Source organism: Anomalospiza imberbis, chromosome 7 (genome assembly GCF_031753505.1).
Source record: "Anomalospiza imberbis isolate Cuckoo-Finch-1a 21T00152 chromosome 7, ASM3175350v1, whole genome shotgun sequence".
Lineage (NCBI taxonomy): Eukaryota > Metazoa > Chordata > Aves > Passeriformes > Viduidae > Anomalospiza > Anomalospiza imberbis.
In genome coordinates, this window is record NC_089687.1 from 26,758,429 (window position 1) to 26,786,390 (window position 27,962).

General features: G+C 41.0%; 2 protein-coding genes across 3 annotated transcripts in view; one reads left to right on the plus strand and one right to left on the minus strand.

The window, feature by feature from the left end:
- BMPR2 (bone morphogenetic protein receptor type 2) overlaps positions 1–21,681 on the minus strand; it is a 105,578-nt gene extending 83,897 nt beyond the window's left edge. The window contains exon 1 of the mRNA XM_068196183.1: positions 21,549–21,681. Coding sequence (XP_068052284.1) covers positions 21,549–21,624 — 76 coding nt within the window. The 5' untranslated portion in view covers positions 21,625–21,681. The remainder of the gene's footprint in view (positions 1–21,548) is intronic.
- Positions 21,682–21,774: 93 nt separating this feature from the next.
- LOC137477288 (basic salivary proline-rich protein 1-like) lies at positions 21,775–27,617 on the plus strand. Of its 2 annotated transcripts, none has more exons than XM_068196193.1 (2): positions 21,775–22,733; positions 27,300–27,617. In XM_068196193.1, exons 1-2 carry the CDS (start codon positions 21,775–21,777, stop codon positions 27,346–27,348), a joined length of 1,008 nt encoding a protein of 335 aa, XP_068052294.1. In that variant the 3' UTR covers positions 27,349–27,617. The 2 variants fall into 2 exon arrangements, with proteins under 2 accessions (XP_068052294.1, XP_068052293.1); XM_068196192.1 differs by lacking the exon at positions 27,300–27,617 and adding an exon at positions 24,366–24,571.
- Positions 27,618–27,962: the final 345 nt, after the last annotated feature.

Below are 27,962 nucleotides of genomic sequence, written 5' to 3' on the forward strand. Positions count from 1 at the left end.
ATCAGCTCCAGAAACCTCAGTCTCCTGCCTAGTTCCTGAAGGCTCTTGCCAGAATGAGACAAATGGGACACGAGTAAGCAAAGAACTCCAAGTACCCCTCTGCCTCTCCCTACCTCAAAGGGCACTCACTCACCAAACATCAGCTACTGTTAATTGCAGACACTCCTTCAAAGGCAATGCCATGCAAACCCCAAATTTGGTATTCATAGTTACAAACTTATGTATCACCTTTAAAAACACATTCAACACCATCCCCACAGAGAGATTACTTCTGTTCACCCCGAAACAAAAAAGAAGAAAAGAAGGGTGGCAGGGGAAAGGATAAGGCAGAGAGAAATGTATTTCTTGATAAAAATAGCTACATAAAATAAGTGCAGCTAGAATTTTGTATAAATATCTTAGAACATAACAACTTATTAACTCATGGGTTACCTATTTTCAAGGTAACAAACCACCCAGTAATCCAAAAATTGTATGAATGGTGACACTGTAGCACCATTTGCAAATCCCGATGCACTGACCCTGGCAAACACCATTCCTCATCAAATCAATGCCAAGTGATTATCATTACCCTTTGCTTCCAGCTGCCTAGCTCACATACCAGTCCTGACGTTTTCACTTTGTCCTGCCTGCTTCAAAACCATCAGTAACACAGATTACATCTCCAAACCACTGAAATGCAGAGTACATCCCACCATGTGACCATCTGCAGCTGAAAGGATGTGAATTGTCTTCTAGCTATGGCGCACTACTTCTGTGTATATTCAATGAACACTGCTCAGTTGCAGCTGTCAAGAACAACACGTAATTCATCCATAAAAGGGCAACTTACGCAGAATTCTTCAAAAATTTACTATCTAGCCTTACCTTAAACAGGAACCATGAAGAAAAAAATTTCTTCCAGTGGTATATATTAGCTCTAAAACAGTTTCCTGTGGGATAATGGCTTGCTTCTAATGAAATAATAAATCACAGGGAATAGTTAAGAATCAGAAAAACAAATGAGACATCTGTTACTATTTATGAACAATATTTAGAAAGGTTCAGAGAATTTGTCTGCTAGCTTCAGTGGCCATTGGGGGTGTGTATGGGGGGAATCTACCTTCAAAACTCATTTTTCTCAGTTCCACACATCTTTTGAAAATGTATCATACCCATAATCACTATAAACCCTGTAAAATTAGGCAATTAAGTTATAGTAGTAAATATTGTAATGTTGGTTAATATTTGATCTTGGTGTTAACATCAAATACACAACTAAAAACTCCCACAGACCACTTTTTAAGATGTGCTGACATAACCTAAAGCCTGTAACAATAGCACTAGATAATAAATTCAAGTTTGTAGTAACAATATTTGAAAGCAGCAAGAGTCCATGAGATCCTGAAATGTAAGGTGTTCTGAAATTTCACTTAAAATCCAGTTGCTTTTCTCTGCTGAATTCCTCCCTGATGTCCATCCAAGACAGCCAGCTCCCTCTGTCCCATGCTCTGTTCAGACAAGCCTATGGTCCTGGGAAGCCTATGTAGTCCATGCTGGATGGTCACAACAGGAGTTTACCATCTAATAACAAGTCTGTTCTCAGTCAGGTTTTCGCCTGCGATGTGGAGGGTGGGAGTAAGTTTGGAGGTAGAGAGAAGGACATGTAGTTTTGTTGCTGTTGTTTTAAATACACTATTTCTGCCATACCAAGAGTGGTTGGAATGCTCTTCTCAACAAGCTTGAACTGAAGTGACCTTGTCTACCCAGCCTTGCTAACAATACCTGAGAAGAGGATCTGTGAATCCTTTACGGGTTCTTGATAAGCAAAGCCATAATAGCTTATTAGAAGATGCCATGCCAAACATACATTTTAGTCACCTTGTAAACAAAACCAGAAAGCTCTACAAACTTCCAGGGCTGCAGTATCAGATTACAGAGACAAACCCAGCCAGTATTTCAGAAAACCCGATCTGACCTTTTGACTGGCTGCCACAAAATCTTTACTTCCTTTAAATTCTGCTCCAATTCTACTCACATTGTTTCACTGCTTTAGGGGAGCTTTCACTTCACAATGAGGGCACCTCTGCCAATGCAGCCCTGCCTCTGTAAATAATTTACTGGTTACATGATTTCATCATAAGCAGTGACTGGAGCTGCAGCATTGGGGAATTTAAAACACGAGTGTCAAAACATGCACTTACCAGAATCCCCCAACAGCCAGTGCCCTATCATCTGCAATGTCTGGCAGAACTGGAGCAGGCCTCTCCTTGCTGCAGGAACCACCAAATATGTTTCATCAAGATGGGAATGAAAAATTCCCTCCAAGAAGGGTAACTACTTCAACACAGCCACTGTAAGCTTCACCTGGCATACACAAAAGGAGGGGTTACTCTACACTGATTGCCCCCTATACCTTTCAACCAGACTCTCATATTCCTTTTAAGATTCAACACATCTCACGGCCATAGAAGAAAGTCTTGAGTCACTTAAGAAACATCAAACTCTTGCTGGCCCCATTAGAAAACTACAATGCCTCATGCAGGCTCTCAAAACCCTGGAGGGTGTGATAAGGTAGGTACCTCATCCACACCAGCCAGCTGCACATCTACGCCTGCACAGCCATTACAATGCTGCCTTCACAAGAGGGACCGCGACAAACAGTTACTTCTTCTGTAAAGGCTTTTAAAACAATCTTTCATACATAAAACTAGTTGTCAGACACACAGTTTATGCCACTGGGACTGTCCAAGAGACAGAACACAAAAATTTCTCTCCACTGGGATACAAGGTTCTGTTATTCAAAAGCCTGATATAAAAATTGCAGCATGTGCAGCTCTGAGGACGTTTATGCTCTTGTGAATAGGTCCATTGAAAACACTCACCTGAATACACATTCTTCTGCTTACAGAGCAGAAAACAATCTTGAGCAGTCACTAGAATACTGTGCTCCACACTGGTAGCTTGCTTGAGAAGCACCAGGAGTGGGGACAAGCTGCAGAATGGCAGTGATGTCAATTCTCCATCATTAGATAATGGAGTGCTTTCCTGTCTTCTTCGAAAGATTTTGCTAGCAGTTACAGATTTCTCCATGCAAATTTCATTTATCCATGAAAATACTGAGTACTGAATTGATATTTTTTAGAATTTGTTAATAATGTTACAAGACAAATTGAAGCAGAAGGAAAGTTTTCATCAAAATTGCTAAACAGTGGAAGACAGTGGTAATTCAGGTCAAATAGGTTACAAATATTTACATTAACACACTAGGTCTGTTTTGTCATTGGATTTTTATCATGATTCAGTTTTGTTAAACTGACCACCACAACAAGTACTCCTGTTCACGTTTATCTTCACATTATTTCATCTCAGTATGTTCATATACATAACCTGAAATTCAAGTTTTACTACCTCTTCTAAAAACTAACTGCACTGTTAGCCACCCTTCCAATGTTAGCCAATTGAGGACAGCACTGAGGGACAATTGGGTTGACATTATTTATATTTACTTACTTTTAATTTAAATTGAGATGAGGGAGTAATTACATTTATTATAACCCAGCCTGGAATTCTGCCTGTAATTAAGGATCTGACACATCTTAGAAGAACTCCATTTTCAGGAGCTTAAGACATTCGCCAAACTATCAGTGAGGTCACAGATTTCATACAGCAAGCACTTTTCTACTTAGAAGTTAAAAACAGACTGTTAAAATGATGTTGTCATGACTGCAGTAAGACTAGAAAAAATAGATTGTGAAGTCCATATTAAAATACCTTTTTAAAGTAATCTGTTGACGAATTCTAAAAGTGGAAGAAGCTGAATTTAAGCTGTGGCAGAGACGGGCTGCCTCATACCAAGGGTGTGGCTCCTGGTTGGTTTGCGGTGAGCTTTTTTTTTTTTCTTGTGGGGAAGTGGAAGGGGAACAGAGAGAGGATTGCTCATTTTCTTGACAAAGTACCAAAATTATAGGCCTCTGAAAAACTTCAGAAGGGGTTATTAGTTTGGAAATTCAATTTTTCACAGACCAGCAGCATTGGACGCGCTCTACAGTCTCTCTAGGACATGGGATCGTTGCACACACTGCTTCCATAGGCAGGGAAAAATCTGGTGCTTGACTCATAAGCTGAGGTGAACTTCATCTCCTTACCCAGCAGCCAAGCACCTACTCTGGTAAAGATGCAACTAAAAGCATGACTCTGTCCTCTAATCTTGCTTTTCCCAGGGAAACACACAAAATAGAAAAAAACCCTGAAAATATGAAGAAAGCTGGTACGTGGAAAACAGTGAAAAGGCAGAACACAGGTCAGCGGAAAAAGCAGCAGTGGTGCCACGGCTCAGAAAAGCAGACAAAAGCAAAGGAGGTCAAAACCAAATGAAAGGACCAAAAGCTAGGGAGAAGATGCAGCTGCAACAGAGAAAAGAAAGACTGGAAATGCTTGTGTCCTCCAATAAGGAACAACTCTGCTTTGTAGAAGCAGCTTTTTATTCTTCTCCTTCCCCTGCTCACCCTCCAGGTCCCTGGCATTTATTCTATGATTCTGATCACAATGTTGTGCTTAGGAGAAAAATATTATTGTAGCAAACAGTAGGAAATAAACTACTCACTTCAAAGCATACAACAAGAGATCTTTTTAATAACATCTTGTTTTCACTATATGAAGTTCTGAGTTTGTGGGTTTTTTTTCTCTTTTTAAATTAATTTCTTCCATAACCTTACAGCAGAAAGCTTTCATCAGGGTTTTTGGATGCAAGACTGCTTATTTGTATACCATAGTGTTTAGAGAATTACATCAACAAATAAAAATTGTAAGATACCATGTATTTTTAATTGGTTCACTGCAGATTCCTGTTTAGTAACAACAAGACTACATACTACAGACCTGGAAGAAGGAACATGTTCATACTATGGCAGAGACAGATAATTATGCACAAACTGTGTGCATGTGTCATCATCAAAAATCTACTCCTTAGTTTATTTACTAAGAAATCTACAAAGACTTTAAGCAAAGAACAATTTCTCTCTGTCCAGTCTTTTCTGGTGACTAACTCAAATATGGGGTTTTCCCCCACATGCTTAGACAGATCTTTATTCCACGGTCCCTGTGAAGAGGGTTCATCCTTCACAACAGCCTAGTGCCTACCTGGTGCTTCAGCCATTCAGTCACAGTGTAAAATCAAGTCAGAGAAAAGTTAATCTCCAATTATGTTATCAGCATTCTTGCTCCTCAGTAAATTTTCATGTACTTCCAAGCAGTAAATCATTGAAATAACCTTTTCTGTTAGAGATGTCTTATCTTTCCATCCATTAACCAATACTCTACCACACATTTATCTGTATGCTACAAAAGACTGATACTTTTAATTCTATTGTACTTTTTCATTAATATAGTTTGAAATCTGTGCCTAGTTAGAATGTTTCTCCCACAGTAAAGAAACTATAGCTCAGTGTTCATGTCCATTTTCATAATGGCTTTCATGTGGCCAAAATGTAAGGTTTGGCAACTAAAGCATTTTAATTCAAGAATCTAATAACACTACATTGTCCATTTTGGAATTTGGAGATGCTCAGAGTTCCAACTGTCCAAAGATGACTTAAAATGTTATCCCTTAATTACAAAGTCAATAATGTTAATCCTGAGCTCACCATCTTCTCACACACAGAAAGCCTTAAGAAAAATTACAAAGCTCACCATTAGCAAAAACAAGGGCTGTTACAAATAGGAAGGGATTGGAAGTCAAATGATTACAAGAAAAAAATAGCCACAAATACTAATTAAACTAAATAAAAACTAATTAAAGTTTCACCACGATTTGTGTATCTTAAAATTCACCAAACTGCACTGAGAAGTTGGCAATATCTGAGTAAATCCATGTGATCTGCTTTTATTGATTCTCAGACACTAACCCACCAGACTCCCTCATGCTAAACTTACTACTTGAGAAAAACTAATAGCTTCAGAAAAGGGGCAGAAGAGAGAAACAAAAGTGAAAAAAAACAAAGGAAATACAAATATGAATGAAAAGAAATGAAAGTAATGACATTTTAGCAATGTGTTCACGTCTCTACAATTTGTTTTTTCTCGCAACATAGAGCCCCAAACAGATTCACTCTCTAAAGACAAGGAAATAAGTTACACAGGGAACATTCTAGTTTCCTGCTGCTTCTAAGAAAAGTAGTGAAAGTATGTCAGACTAAAGAGACTTGGAACTGCTCATTTAGATGCAGCTTAAGATTAGAAATTCACTTTCATCTAAAATAAGGAACATCCACCATGTGTCTACCAAATAAACACTTTTTGCTGAGTCATTAAAATAGATTTAAGTAGTTAGGCAATTGCATACACTACCTCTTTAGTCATCTGTTTCTTAGCTGTTTTATTAAACATCTCAGAAGCAGCTCAATCAAAAAGACAAAGAGCATGAATGGATGATACAAACTACAGGTATTTGGAATCTGTGGCCTGCTTGGCATAACAAGTTGAAGAAACGTAGTGGTCAGAAATGATTATTAAAAAAAAAATCAGTTTACCTAATCGGAATTCAAACAGCAATAGGGTAAGGCACAAAGTAAAACACTCCAAAATATATTTGAAATGACAGCATTTTCTCTTTTCAACTTTTTGGACAGAACTAAAACAGAGCAGTTAACATCGGTGAGAAAGTAAGAAATTAATTTCTAAATCTTCCAAAACAAAAGTTTCCTTTTATAATTACCATCTCTAATAGTTGTATATTTTGCAATAAAGCTGCCACTTTTCAAAACTTTCCTCTCTGAGAGAAGCTTTACTGACTACAAAGCTACCACAACCAGCTTTCTACCATGATAAATCTCAAAAAATCCATCCCTTTGGGATTGTAATGGAAGGATGGTGAAGTGGATGACAATGCACTCCAAGGCAGCAAACCAGGTATGTGTTCCTCTTTGCTGGTGGCACACTAAGCAACAGCATACTTCATCTCACTGTGGGCCTACTCCCTTCCACTGTGTATGCATTTTTTAAGTACTGTCATGCTTTTGCTCATTACAATCACACAATTGGGTGTCAGCATTTGTTTTTTTCCTTTTAAACATCTGTACTGCAATAATCAATGTGCGCAAAGCAAGTTCTCAAAACTCAACTGGGGTTTCGGAACAGAGCACCCAGGGAATGAGACTTGTCTCCACATCCCAAGAAAAAACAAGATTTATGGCAACTTAGACAATTGTTTAGAGGGGAAAAGAAGCTATTTTTAACTATCCTTCTTAGTGGCTGCACTTAAGGGAGGCTCCCATTTCCTTTCTTCATCTTACACGGCAGCCAGAACTACTATTTCCTTTTCTCTCAGCTGTTTTTACAAAATATCAGGGCTTGCAGCTTGCAACTATGCACTCTCTTCAATACTGCCACAGGTTTAAAGCAAAAGCCAGATACTGCTTCCAAACCAACTTCTGCCCTGAAGAGCAGCAGGAAACTTTACCTTTGAGTGTATCTATTTCTGTCCCACACAGAAATAGCAAGCCTGAATTAGGTAGGGCCCTGAGGCCAGCCAGGGGATCCAGATTTGAGCTGCTGTGTAAGTAACTGCAAAAGGGAATGCAGACCTCACACAAACTACTACAGATTCTGATTGTGCTGCTCAAGCACTGCTACTTGGTGTGATCATTTGCACTTGGGACAATTAAACTCCAGTACAGGAATCTGTAGAGACAGACAGCACTGCTAAACAAGTCTTCTGCAGTCCTTAACAGAACTAGATAAATGCTACCATACGCCAAGTATGGGACATGAGAAAGGAACTCTGTCTTTGTCCTCAGATGGAGACATTTGAGACGAAGACACTATTTGTGTTCACATTTGTATACATTTGGTGAATAAAAACCGGAAGGATAGGAAGGGCAGAGCAAGCAAAGGCTGCAGCACTTCTAAGCTAATTTCTAAAGACTGATCTCATCAGTCTTGCACAATACAATCCCAACACAAAGATGAAAATTCAAAATAAATCTAGCAGAACTGCAAGGTATCCGCTATCACACTAATGACTAGATACAGATCTCCAAGAGAGCATGATCATTTTCTTTTTGAACTCTCACACCCATTTTCCCCTGCCACACAAGAGTTGACAATGCTGAGAATAATTTTGGTTTTTGTCTACGCAGTGACAAATTATATTACCAGTTTGCCTCTCTAAAGTCCTGGAACCTTTTAATAAAATGCACCATAACAGAAATAGTTTTGAAATCTGTGGCATGGAACCTGTATCTTCCTCAAGGACTAGAATAACCCTTCACACAATTTTACCTTAACTGCCCCCTCTCCCCAGATCTTAACCGAAGCTTCTTATGATTCTTCTGAAAGCATTATTTAAATATATATCTGAAATCACTTCCTTAATTACTCACTCAAGCTCATGCATGTTTAAAAGAAGTTTTGTAGGTGAGCCACCTCTTGTGGGCTATACTGAGCCAAGTTTAGGTAGGCAAAGACTGTCCTACACTGCCTCTAATCTCACCCAGCAGCATCTCCCCAGAACAAATTATACATCCACAGTGGATCTGTCAATTAAGAGTCTCAGAGTCTGCGTTCTGCAAGACAATAAAAGTAGAAAAATAAAGGAGCCTTACTTTTTGAAAGCATACCAGAAGAGTCAGAGAAGCTAAGCATTCCTCTAGGGAAGAGTAAACTTCAGTCTCTTGCACTTCCTTTATGCACACAAGTTGATCTGAGCACTTATCAAAGATCTCTTTCTGGCAACATGATACAACTAGTTCCTTTTCATTAAAGAGAAGAAACACATAAAACAGCAATGTTCGAGTGGAAATAAAAATGTCTTTCTACAATAACTGAAATAAGGGCAATAAGTGAAATTTAAGAAATCAAGCAAGAAGCACACATAAATAACCACCTCTGAGCTGGAGGGTATAACATCCATGGGGTAGAGAGAAGCAGGAGAGTGTGCAGCTGTGAAAGTCTATTCCCTGCAAGGCCTTGAAATTACCCCTTTTTCATCAAATGAGGCAAATATCCTGTAGAGACAAACACCTCATAAAAACCATCATAGTTATGCACAAAGCATCTGAATTAAGGTCAGATAGTTGCTATAATGATAGTTTAGGGGTTTATATGACTAATTTCATGTTTATTTATAATGCTCTGGCTTTAGGTAATTTTGATTTTGTGAGTGAAAACAAAACTACAGAACGGTGCTCATTCTCTGCTAAAACATTTGCATCTTCCCTTCTTTAAATGCTCCACTTGGATCTTAATCTGCAGGATTACAATCTCCTGCTCAAGCAGAACAACTGACAAAGGAGAAGGAAGGATGTTTACAAAGTCAGATAACATAAAATATGAAACAGTGTTAATTTACTTAATTTATCCTACAGTAACTCAGCATCTGCATACTTACAGTTTCTTTCCAAGAGCTGTCTTAACACTTACCACAGGTTAGGAACATGCACAGAGTCAATCAAAGCACAGCAGCTGGCAAACTAGTTTCCATCTGAACTCACCCTCTTCCTTTACATCTCTTTGTTAGGAGTTCTTAACAATTATCCTCAAGCTGTCATGGTGCATCTCACACTTTGTGCATTCTGTGCTGTTAGGGGCATCTGCTATTAACTGTTTGTCCTCACATAACCAAGAAAACCTGAAAATACCTTTCCACACTTTCCTCAATAGCTCCCACATTTTTCCACTCCTAAGTCCTCTTCAACTAATTCTGGTAGTGTCTACGTAGATTCTGCTACCAAATCCAGCAGAAATACTTAAACAGGGCTCACTTTGTGCTACATCACACTTACCTCTTAATTTTGCTATGCCTTAGAAGCAGACACCATCCACTTTCATAAATAAAATACAATCTGAAAGCCCTTTTCCTGTAAATGCTGTTTGAAAAAGTCAAAGCTTGCTCTGTTACTCTTCAATTAAAGGGAGCTGAGTTTCTACTAGTGCTTTCTAATACTTATTGCTATAAAAGTGCACTTCAAACTTCCTCCCACCTCAACTAGATAATAAGCTTTTCCTTCAATCAAACATAATTAACTGTACAGCAATTCATTAAGCCATTTCTTTCAAAAACCACCACCCCTATAAAATGAGGAGGAGCCAGCATTCTGCAATTCTGATTGCATCCTTTCAGGTGAGATCCTCAACTCCAGGACCTGTACTGCTGGTGATGGCACTGAGCTCTCCAGTTGCCTTTCTGTGTGCCCACCACAGCACATTCTTCAGCTGCAAGGTCACTTTTAAGAAGGTGATTAGCCTGCCTTGTTTGCTACAGGATGAATGATGCTCTCGTGCCTGTCTAGACTGAGACTTGATGGAATGCAGTTACCTCTGCACCTCGTATTCCCACACCTCACGGAAGTGAAGCAAGCTGCATGTTATCAATTAAGCACTGAAACAAACTGCTTTATGTAATTGCCACAAAGGAATTTACTATCGGATTCCATCGCATACGTCATCCTCCCGTGCTATTAAATATTTCAGCTAAATGCAATAACTGTTTGTTTGTGGTATTCCTACATTTTAAACTAGCTGGTTGCAGTTACATGTTGAAAGCACATGTCGGTAACATAAAGGTAAATTCGTGACATGCTTATTCTAACCATCCTAAAAAGGATAACAAAACCAAGGGTGGAGAAAGATGGACAAATCTAGGAAAGAATCAAGACACAAATACCTTCTTCTGTAATAACACTGGTAAACATCCAGCCAGGATGTCTAGTTTTATCTGGGGAAGCCAGGATATTGCAATAGGCTTAGTTCTCTGTGTTTCCTGGCAGTCTCAATAAAATGCCTGATCTCCAAAACCTCTGTCAAGTTCAAAGAGCTGCCTATAAATATGTACAAATGAATAAAGTATTCAGAACACAGGAATACTAAAAAGGCTTGTGGGATTACACCAGCATCTTGCATACAATAAGCATCTGGAAATAGAATATAACTGTACTGGACTTCATTGTCCCAAAGTGATTCCGGGTTTAAGCTTATAGCATGAACACAAAAACATGAAAACTGGCATCACATCAGCACAGAAAGGGAAAAGTGACTTATTAAATTTCCATTTAAATAGAGAACATTCACATAAATGTTCATTTCCCCCGCAGCAAAGATACAGAAGACAGGTTACTTGGTACAGTAAAAAAGTTCAGTATGTAAAATTATCCTGATTTATCTTCAAGGGGTCTTCAGCCTGTCTAAAGGCTGTTGATGTCTTTGGGTTTTTCTTTTGCATTATATGCATGAACATATTGCAGGAAGACGAAGTGATATACAACAATGTTGTTAAATGTATATTGATTTCTGATGTCTGAAAACTATGGATTTAACTACATTTTAAGATTTGAACTTAGCAGAAAAGATACCATATGCACAACAAATACATTAAACCAGTACCAAAGAGAAGCCATATCTCACCTTGCTCTAGTAAAGCAACACTAAAACACAGGTACTGTATGGAAACCTCCATAGCCTTTCAATCACTTAAATTAAGCACTGGTATTCACGAATATGTAACAACAAATTAATGGAAGATTACTCATAATCAAAAAGACAAAGACATAAAAAAGGTTGAGATTTTAAGCAAATTCTTATTTCAGTTAGTACAACTGCGGATTATTCAGGCTCTCTGTAAAAAGGTTCTGTAAATTTTTACATTATATGCCACATAAAAACTTTTTTAAAATATTCTTTGAAAGTTAAAATTTTGCTTTTTATCGGTTTCTTTTCAGGTCAAACAAAAACCTGTTGCTGCTATTATCATGAGCACTGGCTACACACAGTGCAGTTCAGACAGAATTCTAGGGCACATTCTGGATTTACTGGCAATTTCAGATGCCTTCTCACTTAGCCAGTGCAAGCTTCCTTCTGAAACAGGGCATCCAGGAGTGAGAGGACAATGCACGTTGCCCTGGTGCTACACACAATTCACTCTTCTTCACAATGGGTCTCCTGGTGTTTAATGAGAACCTTAATCAACTGCAGAGCTTTTTTTTTTCCCACCTATCTTCTTCCCTCGTTATTGGATCACCAAGTCTGTTCCTAGTTTTGCTTATACCACATTAAAAGCCCATTCTTTATTTTTCTGCATGCTTTATTATGTTCTCAGCTCAGCTCTTTTGTTACTAACCCTTCTCCCACTCTTCCAAAACCAGTCAAGAAAATCAAGTTGCTGGCCATGATATCACTTTGACAATATTTGCTTCCTTTTGCAGACCTTCACTTCTTCAAGATGAAAGACTTTTGATGACTACTTCAAAGTACGTAACATCTGAATAGTTGTTTCCACACTTAACTCTTCCATTCCTCAACAGAACTCAATGCAACATCCCTTTCAGTACATTCCCTCTTAAATGCCTCTAGATTTCCTCAGTGACTCCTGCTCACAATATTCTTACCAGTCTCATATATTACGGCATCACTTATTATTCAAATGTCTTAGGACCTCACTGATTGTTTTTCCCCTGCACATTGCAAAATGAGAAGAAAATATTCTTACATTCTGCAAGTGAAACGACAAAGTTGAGTTACTATATTATTACTGTATCACTAGTGTTCCTTACTTTAAACAAGCTCCCCTTCTCCCCATTTTTAAAATTAATTTACTATGTGATGTCATATTTAGATTGTGTATGCCTGTACTCAAAGGCCATATATCTTCAGTTTTAAGTAGCTATGCAGTCTACACAAAGATTAGTAAAATAATAATTAGGGGCTTGTTTTGCACAGAAACATTCTATTCCAGTATTTCTTAAAATAAGGGAAGCTAAATTTGCTGACAGCTTCCTTAATGGTACTATTTCTCTGACAGGAAACAATAAAAGCAAACAAAGTCTCTCTATTTGCCACTTTAGCTATTTTCAAGTCTGTATGGAAAAAATCAGGAAAAATATTTACTAGATTCAAAATTCTTGTCTAAAACAATGAAAAAACACTGTGACCAAATAATTGTGTTCTGCTGCAACAGCATTAACTACTACAGATTAAATTTAACTAAAATTTAATTAGGTCAGATTCATTTTAGCATAACTAAAAGAGAAATTATTTAACAGGTCCTGATAGAATCTGGATGTAATTAATAAGTGTAAAGTTTACCTGTCCCGCAAAATAAGCCATTTATGAGGACTTTTTGGAAATTAAGAATGCCATGCAAAGAGTAAATTTTGCTAATATTAAAATATTAGGTTTTAGCAGCAGAACATACTGGTAGGCTGGAATTTTGGTAACATAATGAGCATGCAACGATACACACAGACACACACACACCCATACACACATGTATGTTTTACAATTCATCTTCACTGTATCTGTGTCATACACATTAGAATTGAGAATTTGCATATTTTCTATATAAAAAAGTTTACAGAGATCCAAATAATGCCGCAGTGGGCATGAGGAATGATTTAGCGTACTGTTTCCACATCTTCTTTCGCTCATTTAAATTCACTGAGTCATTCATCCCTGCCTGCAGAGCCGAGTAAGAATAGCACAGAAGGCTGGAACGAGTTCTTCCACTTCTCAGCCGAGCCGAGTCGTTCTGCAGCAGCCCGGGCGGCAGGAGCGTGTGCCCCGGGCTCCGGTTACAGCCGCACGGCCCGCGCCCGCCCGGCTATTTCGCTGTGGCAGCTGCTCCGGCTGCAGCCCCCCGGCCTGGGCCATCACAGCCAGAAATAAAGGAAAAGAACTTCAAACATGCAAACATAAGAAACCAACACCGTGGTGGCATCCAGACGAACTTCATTACAGGGTTCCTTTTATCCTTCTCTGATTGCAACTGAAATTATTTTAATACAGAAAGCTTCTTCTTGGGCTAGGTGCCTGCTTTGCATTTATATGGCAGTGCCACTGTCTAAGTAAAAAGACAGCTGCTACAATTTTCCTACTACAACCTTAGTTGTCTTCACCTTACTATATTGGTTTTACATACCATTCATATCTCAGACAGGTAAATATAATTAAAATTTCTAGTTTAAAACATCTTAATTTTCAGCTAAGTCCCTTCTCTACAAATAAATATAGAAAAACAATTTCTAGTGTTTAGGTTTTAAACAAATAAAAGAACTGATAAAAATTCACAGCATGCAGCACATTATCTTCTGCAAAAAATATGTCCACACCAAGATTTTTGCAGCTTGGAAGGTATAGGAACACTGAGCCTCCCAAAGAAATCAGCTTCACTGACTTCTCTCTGAAGGACAGCATCAGAAGGAAGCACTAATTTTCAAGTACATTCAGCAACAATCTGACTACAACAGAACCCCTCCATCACTAACAAAAGCAAGCATTTTTTTACAGTGGATTACTAAGCATACTGCTGTGAGATCGTTTATTTAATATAATCATTACTAGAGAAAATAGCTTTAATGGTACCACAACCCACTATTTTTCCTGATACAATTTTGTAAAGTCTAACAAAGGATTGTGGATTAATTTTAGTTCTTGGAAAAATCTAATTAAGGTTCTTCAACATGGATGGTCTAGGAGTCTTTTATCAAGTATCTGCTGATTTAATTGTAGAAATAAAATGTTTTATTTTTAACAGAAACCAAACCATACTGAGGAAGTATCATAAGGCAAAAGCAAGAGCAGTAGATCATGTTTAGTCAGTTGTTCTTGTACCTGAACTACATTAAAGCTTCTCACACCAGGTAAACCTGACCTTTGTGACTTATGCAGAGGGAAGTGCACTTCATGCTAAGAATGATGAGCTTGAGATGACACTGCCACCACCCAGCACTTTGATATTAATTAAGTGCTGCGTTCTCTAATGTATAATCTAAGGAGCCCAATTAACATACGTGACCTACGATCATACATACAGCCATCTCACCACCACCAAAGAAAACCAAAAAAGCCTCTTACCCGTCTTTTCTTACACCCATCCTGCTTACAACTCAGAATACTCAAAGGATATGTAATAGAAGAAGCAGCATAAATGTCAGCTTTTGGCTGAACATAATAGTAAGAGCTTCTGTACCGACTTGTTAGTGGCAGGTGGGCAAGGTAATGCAAGGTTCCCTGTACCACTGCCAATGCCACTGTCTGCCACTTATTCCAGCCCGGAAGGTGACAGTGCATACCTTCCCATTACTCCTGCTGAAACAAATATTAAAACTACTTCTCATAAACTTCACGGATTGAAGCAAGTATAAATATACGCATTACAAAAGCATTCAAAGGGACCACTGGAAAAGCCTGGGTTACAGCACTGTTGAAAAGAAGATCATAAGGAAGCTTTTGATGTGTGGGATATCTGAACTACAGCATACAGACAGGACAATCAGCAAAACGCAGTTTTGAAAGTGTGAAAAACAATGCATACCATTTAAGTTACTCATACACACTGTGAAGTTCATAAATGGATGATAGGCATTCAGTAAAATTATTTGGGCATTGTTTTGCAAGTTCAGTCAAAAAAATTGGCTACTACATTGTCTCAGAAACACCAGTTGTTCCACAAGCAGCAAACTAATTGCCTAGAAATGTGACTTTTCTCCCATACTTCTTAGCCAACTCCCACATCTCCCACAGAAGGGATCCCTCATTCTCCTCCAGATCTCCTACAGCCTGCCAAGTGAACAGGAAACAAAATATTCTGTGCATAGTCCAGAGCAGTGTATTCACCAACACTTACATCCTGGGCTGAGTTATGCTCCTCTTTTCCCTTGAAAAACCTCTACCTTGGAACTGTTTCCCCTATTACTCTATTCAGTTCCTAATTTTTCATGAAAATGGTAGCAAATTAATCTCTTGAGACTTTTCTCATCTTTCACATATGGTTGAAATTGGCTAGCAGATTACGGAGTTAGAGGTGGAGACAGAAGGGTTCACAGATGTCAAAGACAGTCTTGTGGGTCCATAATGCCTATTTTTCCTTCCTTTCACAGAAGTAATAAACTAAAGAGAGAATACAGAGTACTGAGAGATGCAAAAAGTAGACACATTTACAGTTCAAAACAGAACACATGTTTCGATGCAAACTCAGTAAGACAACTGACAAAACTGACACATCCCAGTGACTTGAAACAAAATGCCATCACCACCCAAAAGACAGAGGAAAAAGAGGCAAGAGGAGGGAAAGACAGAGAGAAAGAGAAGGGTAAAGGCATCATCTGAATGACTCTGTGTCCCATTCATTCTCACAAGAAAGAACAGAAATCTTCCAAACTGCTACCTATACCTTTCTCTTCCCTTCCCAGTGTAAAAGGTTCATTCCACTCATTCTCCAAGCAAGTCTGACAAATGTTCAGACACTATCTCTGTCTGGCTGTCTAAGACACCTTGGTTCTCATCCCACAGCAAACCAGACCCAATCCTTCATTCTTTCAAATCTCTCCTGTCCTAGCCCTTCTTCCTGCTCAGCACACCCCCTGACTGACCTCTCCTATCAGATTCTCAGCGGCTCAGCCCAGCTCCCGGCTCTGCAGTCAACACCTTAACAGACATCTCGAGTCAGGAAGGCATTATCAGGAATCGATATTTTGGGAAGAGCACAGTTCTCCAAGTTTTTTAAAACAGCAAAATTGCATTTTAAAGCACTGATGGTCAACTCAAGGTTTTCATCAGAAATTACTGTAGCCAAGGTCAAGACATTAAGCTTAAACACTTGAACTTATCTAAACTGATATTCCCTGGCAAATGCCTGTGTATGTACACTACACTACATTTTCAGGTGTATTGCCACATATTAATTATGGCATATCTTAAACAATCTTGCATTATAAAAGAGGCAAAAAATCTACTACTGCTGCATTATGAAAAGCATGATAATTAAGCACTGTAACAGGCCAGACTACCTAGACAGGCTGTGAAATCCCTCTTCATTGGAGATTTTAGAGATGTCAGACAGACATTATTATCTGTACTTACACAACCAGATCATGGAGGAAACAGGGAAACAACTTCCAGCTTTGTGCTTCTGGGAACTTATGCTTCAGAAAAAAAAAAGAGGGGAAAAAACACAAAAAAACTACACCACCAAAAACCACAAATAAGTAAAAAACAATCAACCAAAAAAAAAACCCACAAAAAACCCCAAAACAAAACACTGTAAAATCCACACTGCAGAAAATCAGTTTGCATACTGAAATGTTAGTCTTTTGGGGAACAGTTCCTGTATTTCACTTATTCTTAAATTCAAAATCAAGCAGTGAGTAGCTCCACTAAGTCTACAATCTCAATAAAATTAATAGTTACTGCCTGTAAGCTATGCACAGATTCCAGTCCTACCCAACCTAAATCATCACCCAGCCTGTTTTATTCAGGGCATAAACATTTTGTTCCAAATGAAACTTTACACTCAGCTCACAGCCCTGGCTATAAAGTTATATTCTGCCCAGAAAATGACAGCACATATTCATAGCACAGCCAGACTGAGCCCAAACACAATGCAACTCCAGCACCAAGCACTCTGTTGTTAGGCATAAAACATTTCTGAAGAACCCAATATAACTTTCTTGTCTCTTCAGTGAGAAAGGCAGAGGAAGATGGTATCTGCCAAGGAAACAATGCCACTGACTATACAAACTACTGATAAATACTTAATGAAATAAAGAAAGGAAGGGAAACAACAATGTAGAAGTCGACAATTTTTTTTTTTTTTTACAGAAATTTGTAATAAGTGCTGGGGAGATGCCATCAAAACAACCACTTCAACAAACTCCACTGTAGGAATAATTTTATGAAATACAGTTATGCTTCCCTCTTTGTCCAGGGTGAAGTGAGGTTGACCTGCCTTCATCAGAGAAGGATAGGCAGCCAGTCGAGCCAACTGTCTAATGGGTAAGACCATTCACACTGGAGCAAGGTATCTGTGTAATGTCTCAGGGCTTGAAATTTGGGTTCCTCGGCCACCAGATGAGCACAGCTTCCATTTCCTCACAGGCTGTGCCGTCACTGCACAGTGCAGTACCCCAGTACTGAAGTTTGCTTGGGAACTGGAAGCACCTGAGTTAAAATATCACAGAGTCTCATAGAGGCTGATTTACCTAATGGAAAAAAGGCTCTTCCCAGCAGGGTGAATGGCTCTGTGCAGAACCCTGGGCTTTCACAGCTACACAATTTCTTTACACAAGCACACAGCCTATGAAGCCCCAGCCTGGTGTCCAGGTTGCACCTGTGCTGTGGTTATCCTTCAGGCATACCAGTGTGCACCTCAAGCCAACAGCCTGGCTGCCATTTCCCAGGCTAAGATTTCTGAGACAGCTCTCAACACAAACAGAAAAATAAACAGAATTTTTAGGTTACATTTAAAAAAAAAACATAAACAATGGGTGTAGCTCTTGTACATAAGTAGAAATTGGGGTGTAGATAAGTTTAAAAAAAACCCCACTCTTTAATATGCAAGATACACAGGGTCAGTTACTAATCTGAAACACTGAATTAGAAGAACTGAGTTGAATATCCAAAGGAGATTATTCCTCATTTCACCCAATTCACATTTCAGACAAATTATGTTGAGATACTACAGTAAACGAGCGAGACAGAAATAGATAAAGATGCTTCAGTTCACTCATTTTAATTAATAATTAAAATTATCATTTAAAAAATTTAATCCCCATCCAATTCCTTTCACACTTTAATTTTTGCAACCCTGTTGAACCACATAGAGAATTATGAAAATATTCCCAAAGATAAAAGGATATTCTGTTTGCTTTAATTTTCACCTTATACTTTCTGCAAATAATTTACACATTAGACAATGGAATGCTGTCTACCCTGGACATGTATGCAGAAGGAAAAGTGGTTCAGCATTGCATATCACAGAGCGTAAGCAAGTGAAATGAGGAAAGATTGTATCTTTAATATCTGGTCCATATGAACACCCAAACAAAATTCTTTTGCAATACTGGGGAACAGCTCAAAGGCTCACCAATCAATCACCTCTTCAGGCAGAAACCCTCATGATTAACACACCAGAATCCTCTACAATATAAAGACATATTTATATATGGCTCATAGTTCTAAACAAAAGATTTAGAAATAAGTATTTCAAATAACTTGAAAAATAAAGAACAAAGTGTTGCAAACCATTTTTGTCCAATACTGCTTTTTAAACCTCTACCCAAGACTGCTGTCAGTAAAACGTCCTCACTAAAGTGTTTCTCTTTACAAAGACTAATTCATTATTTAAATGCAGACTTATCAGATAACTCTTAAGATCTGTATTTTATGGAGGAAGCCAGTAATATTCTCCTCCTAATATTCAGCAAATATTTCTGCATCTAGAGCTAGTTCTTTATTATATCTTCAATTAGAAAGGGGAAGGGAAAACTACCTTCTTGCTTCGTTCATATTTCAGATTATGAGTGGAACTATCATCTACAACCCCACGGTAAGATTTCTTGTGTCATCTTCTTTATTCATCGTTTTATCTTCCCTTTGCTGTCCATACTAAGCCCAGGTCTTTGTGGAGCTCTCCCCAGAGAGGTCCAGATATTCTACTCCAGACAGAAACTTAAAAACCTGTTATCAGAATACTTTCCCTCTGATGTCATGATTCTGCATTTATAGGCACTCAATTCTATACACTGCCGAGATATTGTATCTGTTCACTAATCAGGAGAAAGAATTAATAGGGGTTTCAAAGCTACAAAGGCAGCACTTTCACTTGGATGGGAGCATACAGTTCATACTTTGGGGGAGGGGAAGAGAAGAAAGAGTATTGGCTCTTTCATGAACATAAAAGGGCAGAATTACACATTAGTGTAGCTTCCCCATGTATAGACATTTTTTTCTGAAATGCAGTGTAAACTTCAAATCAGCCATTAGCTTCCTTAACTAAAGCTCAAATCACCCATGTAATTACTTTTACAGAGGATTATGACTAAGTTTTTTTAATATGTGAATTGTTAAAATTTCACAATTAAGAAATAAATCACATTGGGAAAATAGGTTCCTATTCAAAAACAACCAACCAAGCTGGCATCATTAAGACCCTTTTAAAAAGGCAGAACTGAAATACTGGGAATGCTGTTGCCAGTTCAGAATTGAAGTGAATTGGGTAAACCGTGCAAATAGGTTCTTACAGCACCTGCCCAGCCCTTGGCCCGGTACAAATCTGTACTTGCTCCTTCAGTAACCCTTCTTCATCAGGGCACAGAAATTACCAACTCACTGAAGTTTTCAAAAAAGGCAAAAACAAAAGCCTACACTTCTTTAAAAAATACATTTGAAAGAAAAATTGAGATGCTGAGCATTCTTGGTTCATATGTGCCTTAATACCAAGATTTTTGACCTTCAGAAGTCCCTTCTCCCAGGAAAAAAAAAGAGGGGAATAAACCAAAAACACTCCTCAGAAACAACCACAGAGAGACGCTGCAGACATCCATCTAAAATAATGGCAGTCAAAGGTCAGGATGATACAGGGAACATCAAGCTTTTTATTTACGAATCTTCCTGAAAGAGACCTCTTAGTAAGCAGAAGCAAGAAAATCAGGGACTATCCAGTCAGAGAGATGTAGAAACTGCCTAAACAAGTGTCATTTACAGGATTTTCCTAATCATGACACCAAGTATCTTCAACTTTGACAAATTAATTTTAAGACCTCACTGAAATATAACATGGAAACCACCATCAGCTTGTTGGGTCATCTTAGCGAGATTCAGCAATTTTCCTCTGAAGATTCGCTTATGAGCTATATCCAGAAGGTTACAAAATATCACGAAGAAAAGCAAGCACTGCAGATTGGATCCTGATCAGTAAAACGACAGAAAAGTCGTAGGAGTCTTCCAAAAGTGCAGGAAAATGCATACTGCAAGAACAATTGGTATTGCTGCCTAACAAAGCTGGGTTACACTCGAAGGCTCCAACATGTTAATCTGTCACCGTGACAGAAAAGCAAAGGATGCCAGACCAACACACATCTCTTTTCCAACACCCCGCATATCTAACACTGAGCTTCCAAACACAATTAAAAATAGGACTAGAGTGTCCAAATATATGAGAAAGGATGCTCTTAGCATTTCTGCTTCCAACTTCTTGTTATAAAAAAAGGGTACTCTTCAGGACCTTTCAGCATTCCTAAAGAGTGGGTTTTTTTGTGTTCTATAATCACAAGTAACAAAAGAAATAGCTCCGTATTTGCTTTAAATCTCTCCAATGGAAAAAAAATACACATTACAGTAATTCTGTTACAAAACTACAGCACATGTGTGAGGCCCCGAGAAGCACCGATGCTGATAAAATTAAAAATGGCTGTGCCCGAAGATCCCACAGCAAAACAGGCACAGCTCTGCTGACGATTAAAATATATATTAAAAATTCCTGCATTACCTTACAAAGGGCGAGGTATGCAAAACAAAAAGATTATATATATTTCCAAAACTGAAGTAAGTTATTAGACAAGAGATGCAGATCTAAGCAAAGCATTCTTACTGAGTGCAGGTCGAGCTCATTTACACAATAAAGCAGATTTTATTCTCCGAGACACTCAACGTATCAGGATTTCAAAACTTTTATCAGGCTTCGCCGCTGAAATAGATGCACACCACTTTGTAAGGAGGCACAGATGTGCCCAAATACCAGCGGACCCCACCCCCTTCCCGCTGCCAAAATGGCCAGTTCGTTACACCCAGTGGCTACTCACCAGCCGCAGTGCCGAGCAGCAGGGTGGCACTGGAGAGCAGGAGCACCAGCACAAGGTGCTGCAGTGAGGCAGGCATACCTGGGCAAACCACGGTTCGAGCCGGCAGGAGAAAAAAAAGGGGGTAAAAAAAAAAACCAAACCCCGAAGAGAGGAAAATCCTCCTGCTTTCGCACAGCCTTCCTTAACTCTCTCGGTTTACAATCCCGTCTGAAAGGGCAAATAGCAGATGAGAGGAGCCGTCTTCGCTCTTACTCCATTACAGCCGCCTGCCTGCATGCCTCGGGAGCCGGCAGCGCTCAGCGGACACGGGGGAAGCGCCTGGCTCTGCCTCCCAGCCCCGAGGCATCTCCCCCGCCGGGGAGGACGGCGGCACGCTCCCGACCCCGCTGGGAACCGGGCTATTTCCCACGCAGCTTCACGACATCGAAGAAAGCGCCCGGTTGGGAAGGGAACATATCCAGACGCGCCCACAGCGGTGTCAGTCAGTGCGGGCCCTGCGGGCTGGCCGGGGCACGGAGAGCGAGCTAGGGGCTCACGGCGGCGGCGCGTCCCATCCCGGCAAAGGTCTCTGTCCTCTGGCCGCCACTCCTCGCTGCCTCACGCTCCGGGTAAGGCGGCGGCGAGGCCCCCTGTTCTCACGGCGAGGGCTGCGGCTGCATCCCGGCCCATCTGCCTCCCGCGCCGGGCGGGCTCTTCCGCGCTGCCCCGGCCCCCGCCGCAGCACCGACGCCACCCCCGGCCACCCCGACAAAGGTGGGGCCCGGGGCGGCGAGGCCCCTCCTCGGCGGCTCCAGCTGCGAGCTCACCCAGCTGCTCTCCGCGGGCGAAGGGCCTTCCCCTCCTCCGCCTCCCGCCCCGAGTTTCCACAGCGCTGGGCAGCCTAGCCCGGCCTCCTCACGCCGGTCTCCGCTCGGCCTCTCCGCGCTGCCAGCGCCTTCCTCCCCCCGTGCCGGGCTCGCCGGCGAGGGGCCGCTCCGCCTCCTTCCCCTGCCCGCCGCCGGCTGCGGGCGGGAGCCGAGCGAGGGCCGGAGCTCCGCCGCCCGCGCCCCCTCTCGCCCGCCCGCCCCAACAGCACGGGCGGCTCCAGACACAAAGGGGAGTCGCTGCAGCCGCCGGCTCGGGCGCCCGTCCCGCCGCGCCGCCCCCGCCGCCCGGCTCCGCCCCGCACCATAGAGGTGGCTCCAGGTAGGCAGAGCGGGGCCGCCGGGCGGAGCTCCGCTGGCTGAGGGAAAGAGGGAGGGAGCGCGGGGCCGAGGCCACCGCCACCGCCACGGGTAGGAGCTGCGGGCGAGGGGCGGCTCCGGGAGAAGGGAAGGCCCCGCTAGACCTTCCCGGGAAGGCCGCGAACGCCCCCCCTCCCCTTTGCTGCCTGTGAGAGAGACTGTCAGCAGGGAGGCGTGAGCTCAGGATTCACAAAAAACGCCTGTAACAAGAAGAAAAAAATGTTTAGCAGTCTCTGAGATTGCGTCATGTTTGAACTCGGTGGCCTGCCTGTCAGACACCCGGAGCTCCTGCCTTGTCCTCCGGTTCAAGCCCCCGTTATCTCTGTCCCTGTGAGCTCCCCTAGGAGCGCTGGCCATACCGCCTACTGCTCTCCCTTGGTGAGCCCAGGCAATTCACGGGAACACAGATCAGTTAGGTTGGAAAAGATCTCTGAGATCATCGAATCCAACCTGTGACCGATCACCACCCTGTCAGCTAAGTGCCACATCCAGTCTTTCCTTAAACAGCTCCAGGGACGGTGACTACACCACCTCCCTGGGCAGTCCATTCCTATAGCTAATCACCCTTTTTCTGAAGAATTTCTTCCTAATGTCCAATCTGAATCCACTCAGCACGTTTGGCTTCAGCCACCTGACTCTCTCAAGCAAAACCATTATCTACCTCTTAAATTAAAGAGACTTTATTATTTCAAAACAAAGGTAAAGTGAGCCCATTGAGCTGTTTGTATGCTTTAACCTTTGCTGAATTGCACAGGACCAAAGAGATAAGTTTAGGCTAGCAGCTGATGGGAGAACTGTGACTGGAACGTAGTGTCTGATGTTCTGGCCTAGCAAGGCTCTTTCAAACAAGTTTAACTGGCTGTTGCATGGAAAAAAATGGTTCTTAAGAATATCCTGCACACCAAAGGCACCTTCATATCTGGGCATCACCAAAGGTTTGATTATGGGAAATGCTTCCCTGTGCCACAATTCCTATACCAGTTTCAAGAGTGGACTGCAAGTTCAGAAATCCAATTCCACACCTCAATATATTGAATGCTACTACATAAAAAGATGTAGTTGCAAGTCGGAGGTACAATTTTAGTGATAATAAAAGTTTTCTGCACAATTCCATTCCTCTTCACAAACCATAATGGATGAAATAAATGTAATCTGGTACTTTGATCATCAAGAGAATTATTAAATAAATTGTACTAGGATTTTCATCACTGTGATGCTTTGGCCAGGGTCATAGTTTGACATTCCTAGGGTCAAGGTGAATTTCCACTGAGAGTTATAAAATGTTTTTAAAGTTTCCTACAATATTTTTACTTCCAATCTGTGCAGATCCAACATGGATATTGGTGAGACAATAAAATATAGAATCACAGATTGTAATTTGTATTGCCACTTTCCAGAACTGCAACCACACATTAACCACAGTATCCTTCCTGTGAAATATGAATGTCAAGAAATAACCTTTGGAAGCAACACCAACACCAACTTTGCCCCCTCAACAGCTAGAAAAAATTTACCTCCAAGAGAGGGAAAAAAACCCAACACTGAATATTTTTCTGCAGGACCAAAAACACAATGTTCTTTTCTGGTTCCACAGACATCAAACTATGCAACACACCTTCTGCCCAGCTGTACCTACCAATAAAAGAAGCAAGATCTACTTTGTTCAGAGAAAACAAGAACCTTGCCATATGGGTTGCACAGCACTGCCACTGTTTAGATGGTAAAAGAAAATTACTGTGATTGTTTATGACGTGTATGAAAACCTGCTCAGCCTGAAGTAAATGACAGAGCTCTCACTTGTTTCAATGGTTCTAGTTTTGGCTCATTAATTAATACTAGGAGTTCTTCTCCACGGGAAATTGTACAAAAACATATATTCTGCCTTAAAATACTTTTCTTTTTTTCTCTCCACAAAATGGATTTGAATTTTTTTCTGTGTTTTCCTAAAATGAAGGAAAAAGACTTGTCATTTTGAATCCAATTGTTTCCTTTTAGTTTCACAAAAGACCCAAAGCCGATCAAGAAAACACCCTACTGAAGGTCATGGGGCTTGTGCGTCTGCTTTGCTGGAGTTTCTATCAGGCCTTGGACTAATCTCCCACACTCGAAATCACAGCAGTTTGCAAGAATTCCGCCTCCTTCCCTAAGCTATCTGAGCGCTGTCGATGTTCTCTGCTAGGGCCGGGTCCCTCCTGGCCCGTGTGGCTGCGGAGGCTGCGCCCGGCCCGCTCACACGCCGATGCCGGGCGGCAGAGCGGGAGCTGCGGCGCCCCGGTGCCCCCGGAGCTGGCAGGGCCCAGGAGGGGCTGAGCCCCGCTTCACCACCCAGATCTAGAAGGCAATCACTGCTGTGTAAGCACAGAAGCAGCTTCCTTTTCCCACGGTGGTGGGAGGAAACCAGAGATCCAAACTGTCACAGTCAGGCTCACTCATTGTTATGTGCTTGGACAAGAACATATTTATAATTCTTCCTGTGATATTGTTTTATCTGTAAGCTAGAATTTCGCTCTCCTAATATTCAGCAACACCAAGTAAGACCTACAGAAAAGTAGTCAGGATTAATGGCATACTTGCAGAGCTGCTGGACAGTAAATCTAGGGTGCAGGTTCAGGTAAAGACAGGGGGGAGACAAGAGAAAACACATCAAATTTAGCAAGATTTAAAAGCCAATATTGTGACCAAAGCACTATATTTCCACCAGGAAGAACTCTGACCAATGAAACAACACTATTGAACTTAGTGGAGATAAGACTGTTAAAAAATATGAGGAGGAAGGCCTTAGGAAGCAGATGGTCTTTTGCAGCTGTGTTCGCTGTTCTCACGGCCAGGCAGAGGCAAGGCTGCCCCAGCAGCGTGGTCATGGGGCAAGGACGAGGAGGGCAGTGGCAGAGGAGCCAGGGTCTGGTGGCTGGAAGCTCCCCAAGATGCAGGTCAGATACAGCAGGGGACGTGCATCTTGCCCTTGGGTGAGGGAGCTCTGAACAGCAGAGGCACAAACAGCACGTGGGGGTTGCCCTTTGCTTCAGTGAGACACAGAGAGGAGAAATGCAGCTGATAGGAGACTCAGGAGTGTCCTGCTCTGGCTCAGACTGATGCAGACACAAACATGTTGATATCACTGGCAAATTCAACACTGCAAGTAAGAGAAATTAAACATGTGTCCTTGTTAGCAGCATCTCCTTTAAACAACACACATCTTTATTTTTAATTAACTGGAATAAGGGAAACTATTTTCATGCTACCAAGAGAGTATTCCAATCAGTGGAAAATAAGATGAACAAAGAATGAAGAAAAATGAAATGAACTATGAAACAATAGCTTGGGTTTAATTTCTTTTCAGAAAATCCAATGTTCAGGCACTTTAAAAAGATTTCTCAGGGTAGGTTCACTGTTATCCAAGAGTTTTTCAGCGCTGATGCAATATAAGTGTTATCATCGTTAGGACTCAGGGGACTGTTCTTTTTGACAGGGCCTTTCATGAAGTCAACAAATCACTTTAAAACAAGCCATAAATTATATTTGGCTGCCTGTCAGCTTGGCTGGGGTGTTTTCCCAGTGCTGCTGTAAGTGTTGGGGAAAGAATATAACAACATGTCCAGATATTTTGCTTTTAGGGGATATTTTGTTCCTAATTTAAAAAGAAAGCATCCCCCTAGCATTGACTCTGATGCATAAACATATGTTAGAACAGCCATCAAGATTTTTACAGACTTCCTTACAAACAAATACGCCCGTTCTGGATCCTAAGTGATAGCTTAATAAATAATGGACTCGGTACAGATCTCCCCAACAAAAGCCTGCCACTCATTGCTAAACTAGGGAACTGTCAGCAAGATCATCACCCCAGTCTTGCTCCTGTAACTGTATGTGGAGAGAGAGGTGGTTCCTGATAGATGGGATCCAAGCCTCCTATAGCTCTCTAGATATTAACATCCTGAATCGCAGCCAGGATTCACAGAAAAGACAATAGTGTCTACTTACAGACTGCTGAGTTAGCAGCTACAGCTTCAGCCAGTGCAGCCAAACAAGTAATCACACACAGACGTCATTACCTTTGGAAGTGTTCGGTTACTTGTTTTATATAGATTTTCCCATCAGTGTCCAATCCTGGCTGCTGCAGAGTGGCATTAACACACCCCCATAAGTCCCCTTGGAGTCAGGGTAGGGAAGGTGGCTGTGGGAAGACCACACTTACAGGGAAGCAGGCACATATGCATAAGGAAAAACAATGAAACCTCTGCAGACTTCAGAAGCAATCAGAACACAAAAGTGCCTTCCTCAGTCATGGACATGTTTCCTTGGGAATAGGGAAAGGCACCCTCTCCTTCTTCCTTCAGAGTTTTTTACAAACTACCAGCAGCACTTTCATCTTGTCTGAATTATTGTTGGGTTTTGCTCCTTTTCCAGGGCTTGGTATTATCTTGGGAAAATGGATTCTACAAAGGAGGGACAGAGGGACACCAAGCCATGACCAAAATCCCAGAGAGGTCCTTTATGGGGTAAAGTCTGTTTCTGTTCTTTCTGACAGGCAGGAAAAGCCCTATCCACAATGGTCAGCCTGTCCTGCCAAGATGTGAGAGTGCAAAACCTCCTGTGGCATCACATATCAGACCAGGCTCTCGTGCTCCCAATTCTACCAAAGGCCTTAAGGAAATGGTAAATCAAAATCCCTGCCTCAGAGGGAATTAATTTCCCCTTTAGTCCAGTTAAATAATCTGTGCCAGACATTACTTTTGGCCTTTAGACTCATAAAAGTCTGTCTGAGGTCTGTTATGACTTCATTTTTCTTTGTCTCTGAGGCACAGAAAAGAGCACCTACTGTTGAGCTTTTGAAAAAAACCCAAAACATTTATGAGTATGAGCTAGTAAGTGTTTTCAGACCTGTGTTTTTCTAACTCTACTGAGCTGTTATGTAATCTACTGCAAGGTGAACCACACTGTGCAATGAAGGAGTGACAGTCTTTGACACCAACATGCTAAATCAGAAGAGAAGTTTTGTGGCAGCTTTGTTTACCTTTTGATGGAAGACTTTTAATAAATTTAATGCAAAAATGAATTGCACCACTCTTGTGACAGTCCCCAGAAAGATTTATTTTGATGTTTCACTTCTTTTTTTTATGCTGGTCTCACATTCCCTGATTTTGGTGTAGCAAGTGGTTTCCTATGGGGAGCCCATAATTGCATGATCAAA

Coding starts and splice junctions, on each gene's coding strand:
- LOC137477288 (XM_068196192.1), top strand. CDS start 21,775: ATGAGAGGAGCCGTCTTCGCTCTTACTCCATTACAGCCGCCTGCCTGC. Junction 22,734..24,365: donor CACCATAGAGGTGGCTCCAG/GTAGGCAGAGCG, acceptor CTGGTTCCACAG/ACATCAAACTATGCAACACA.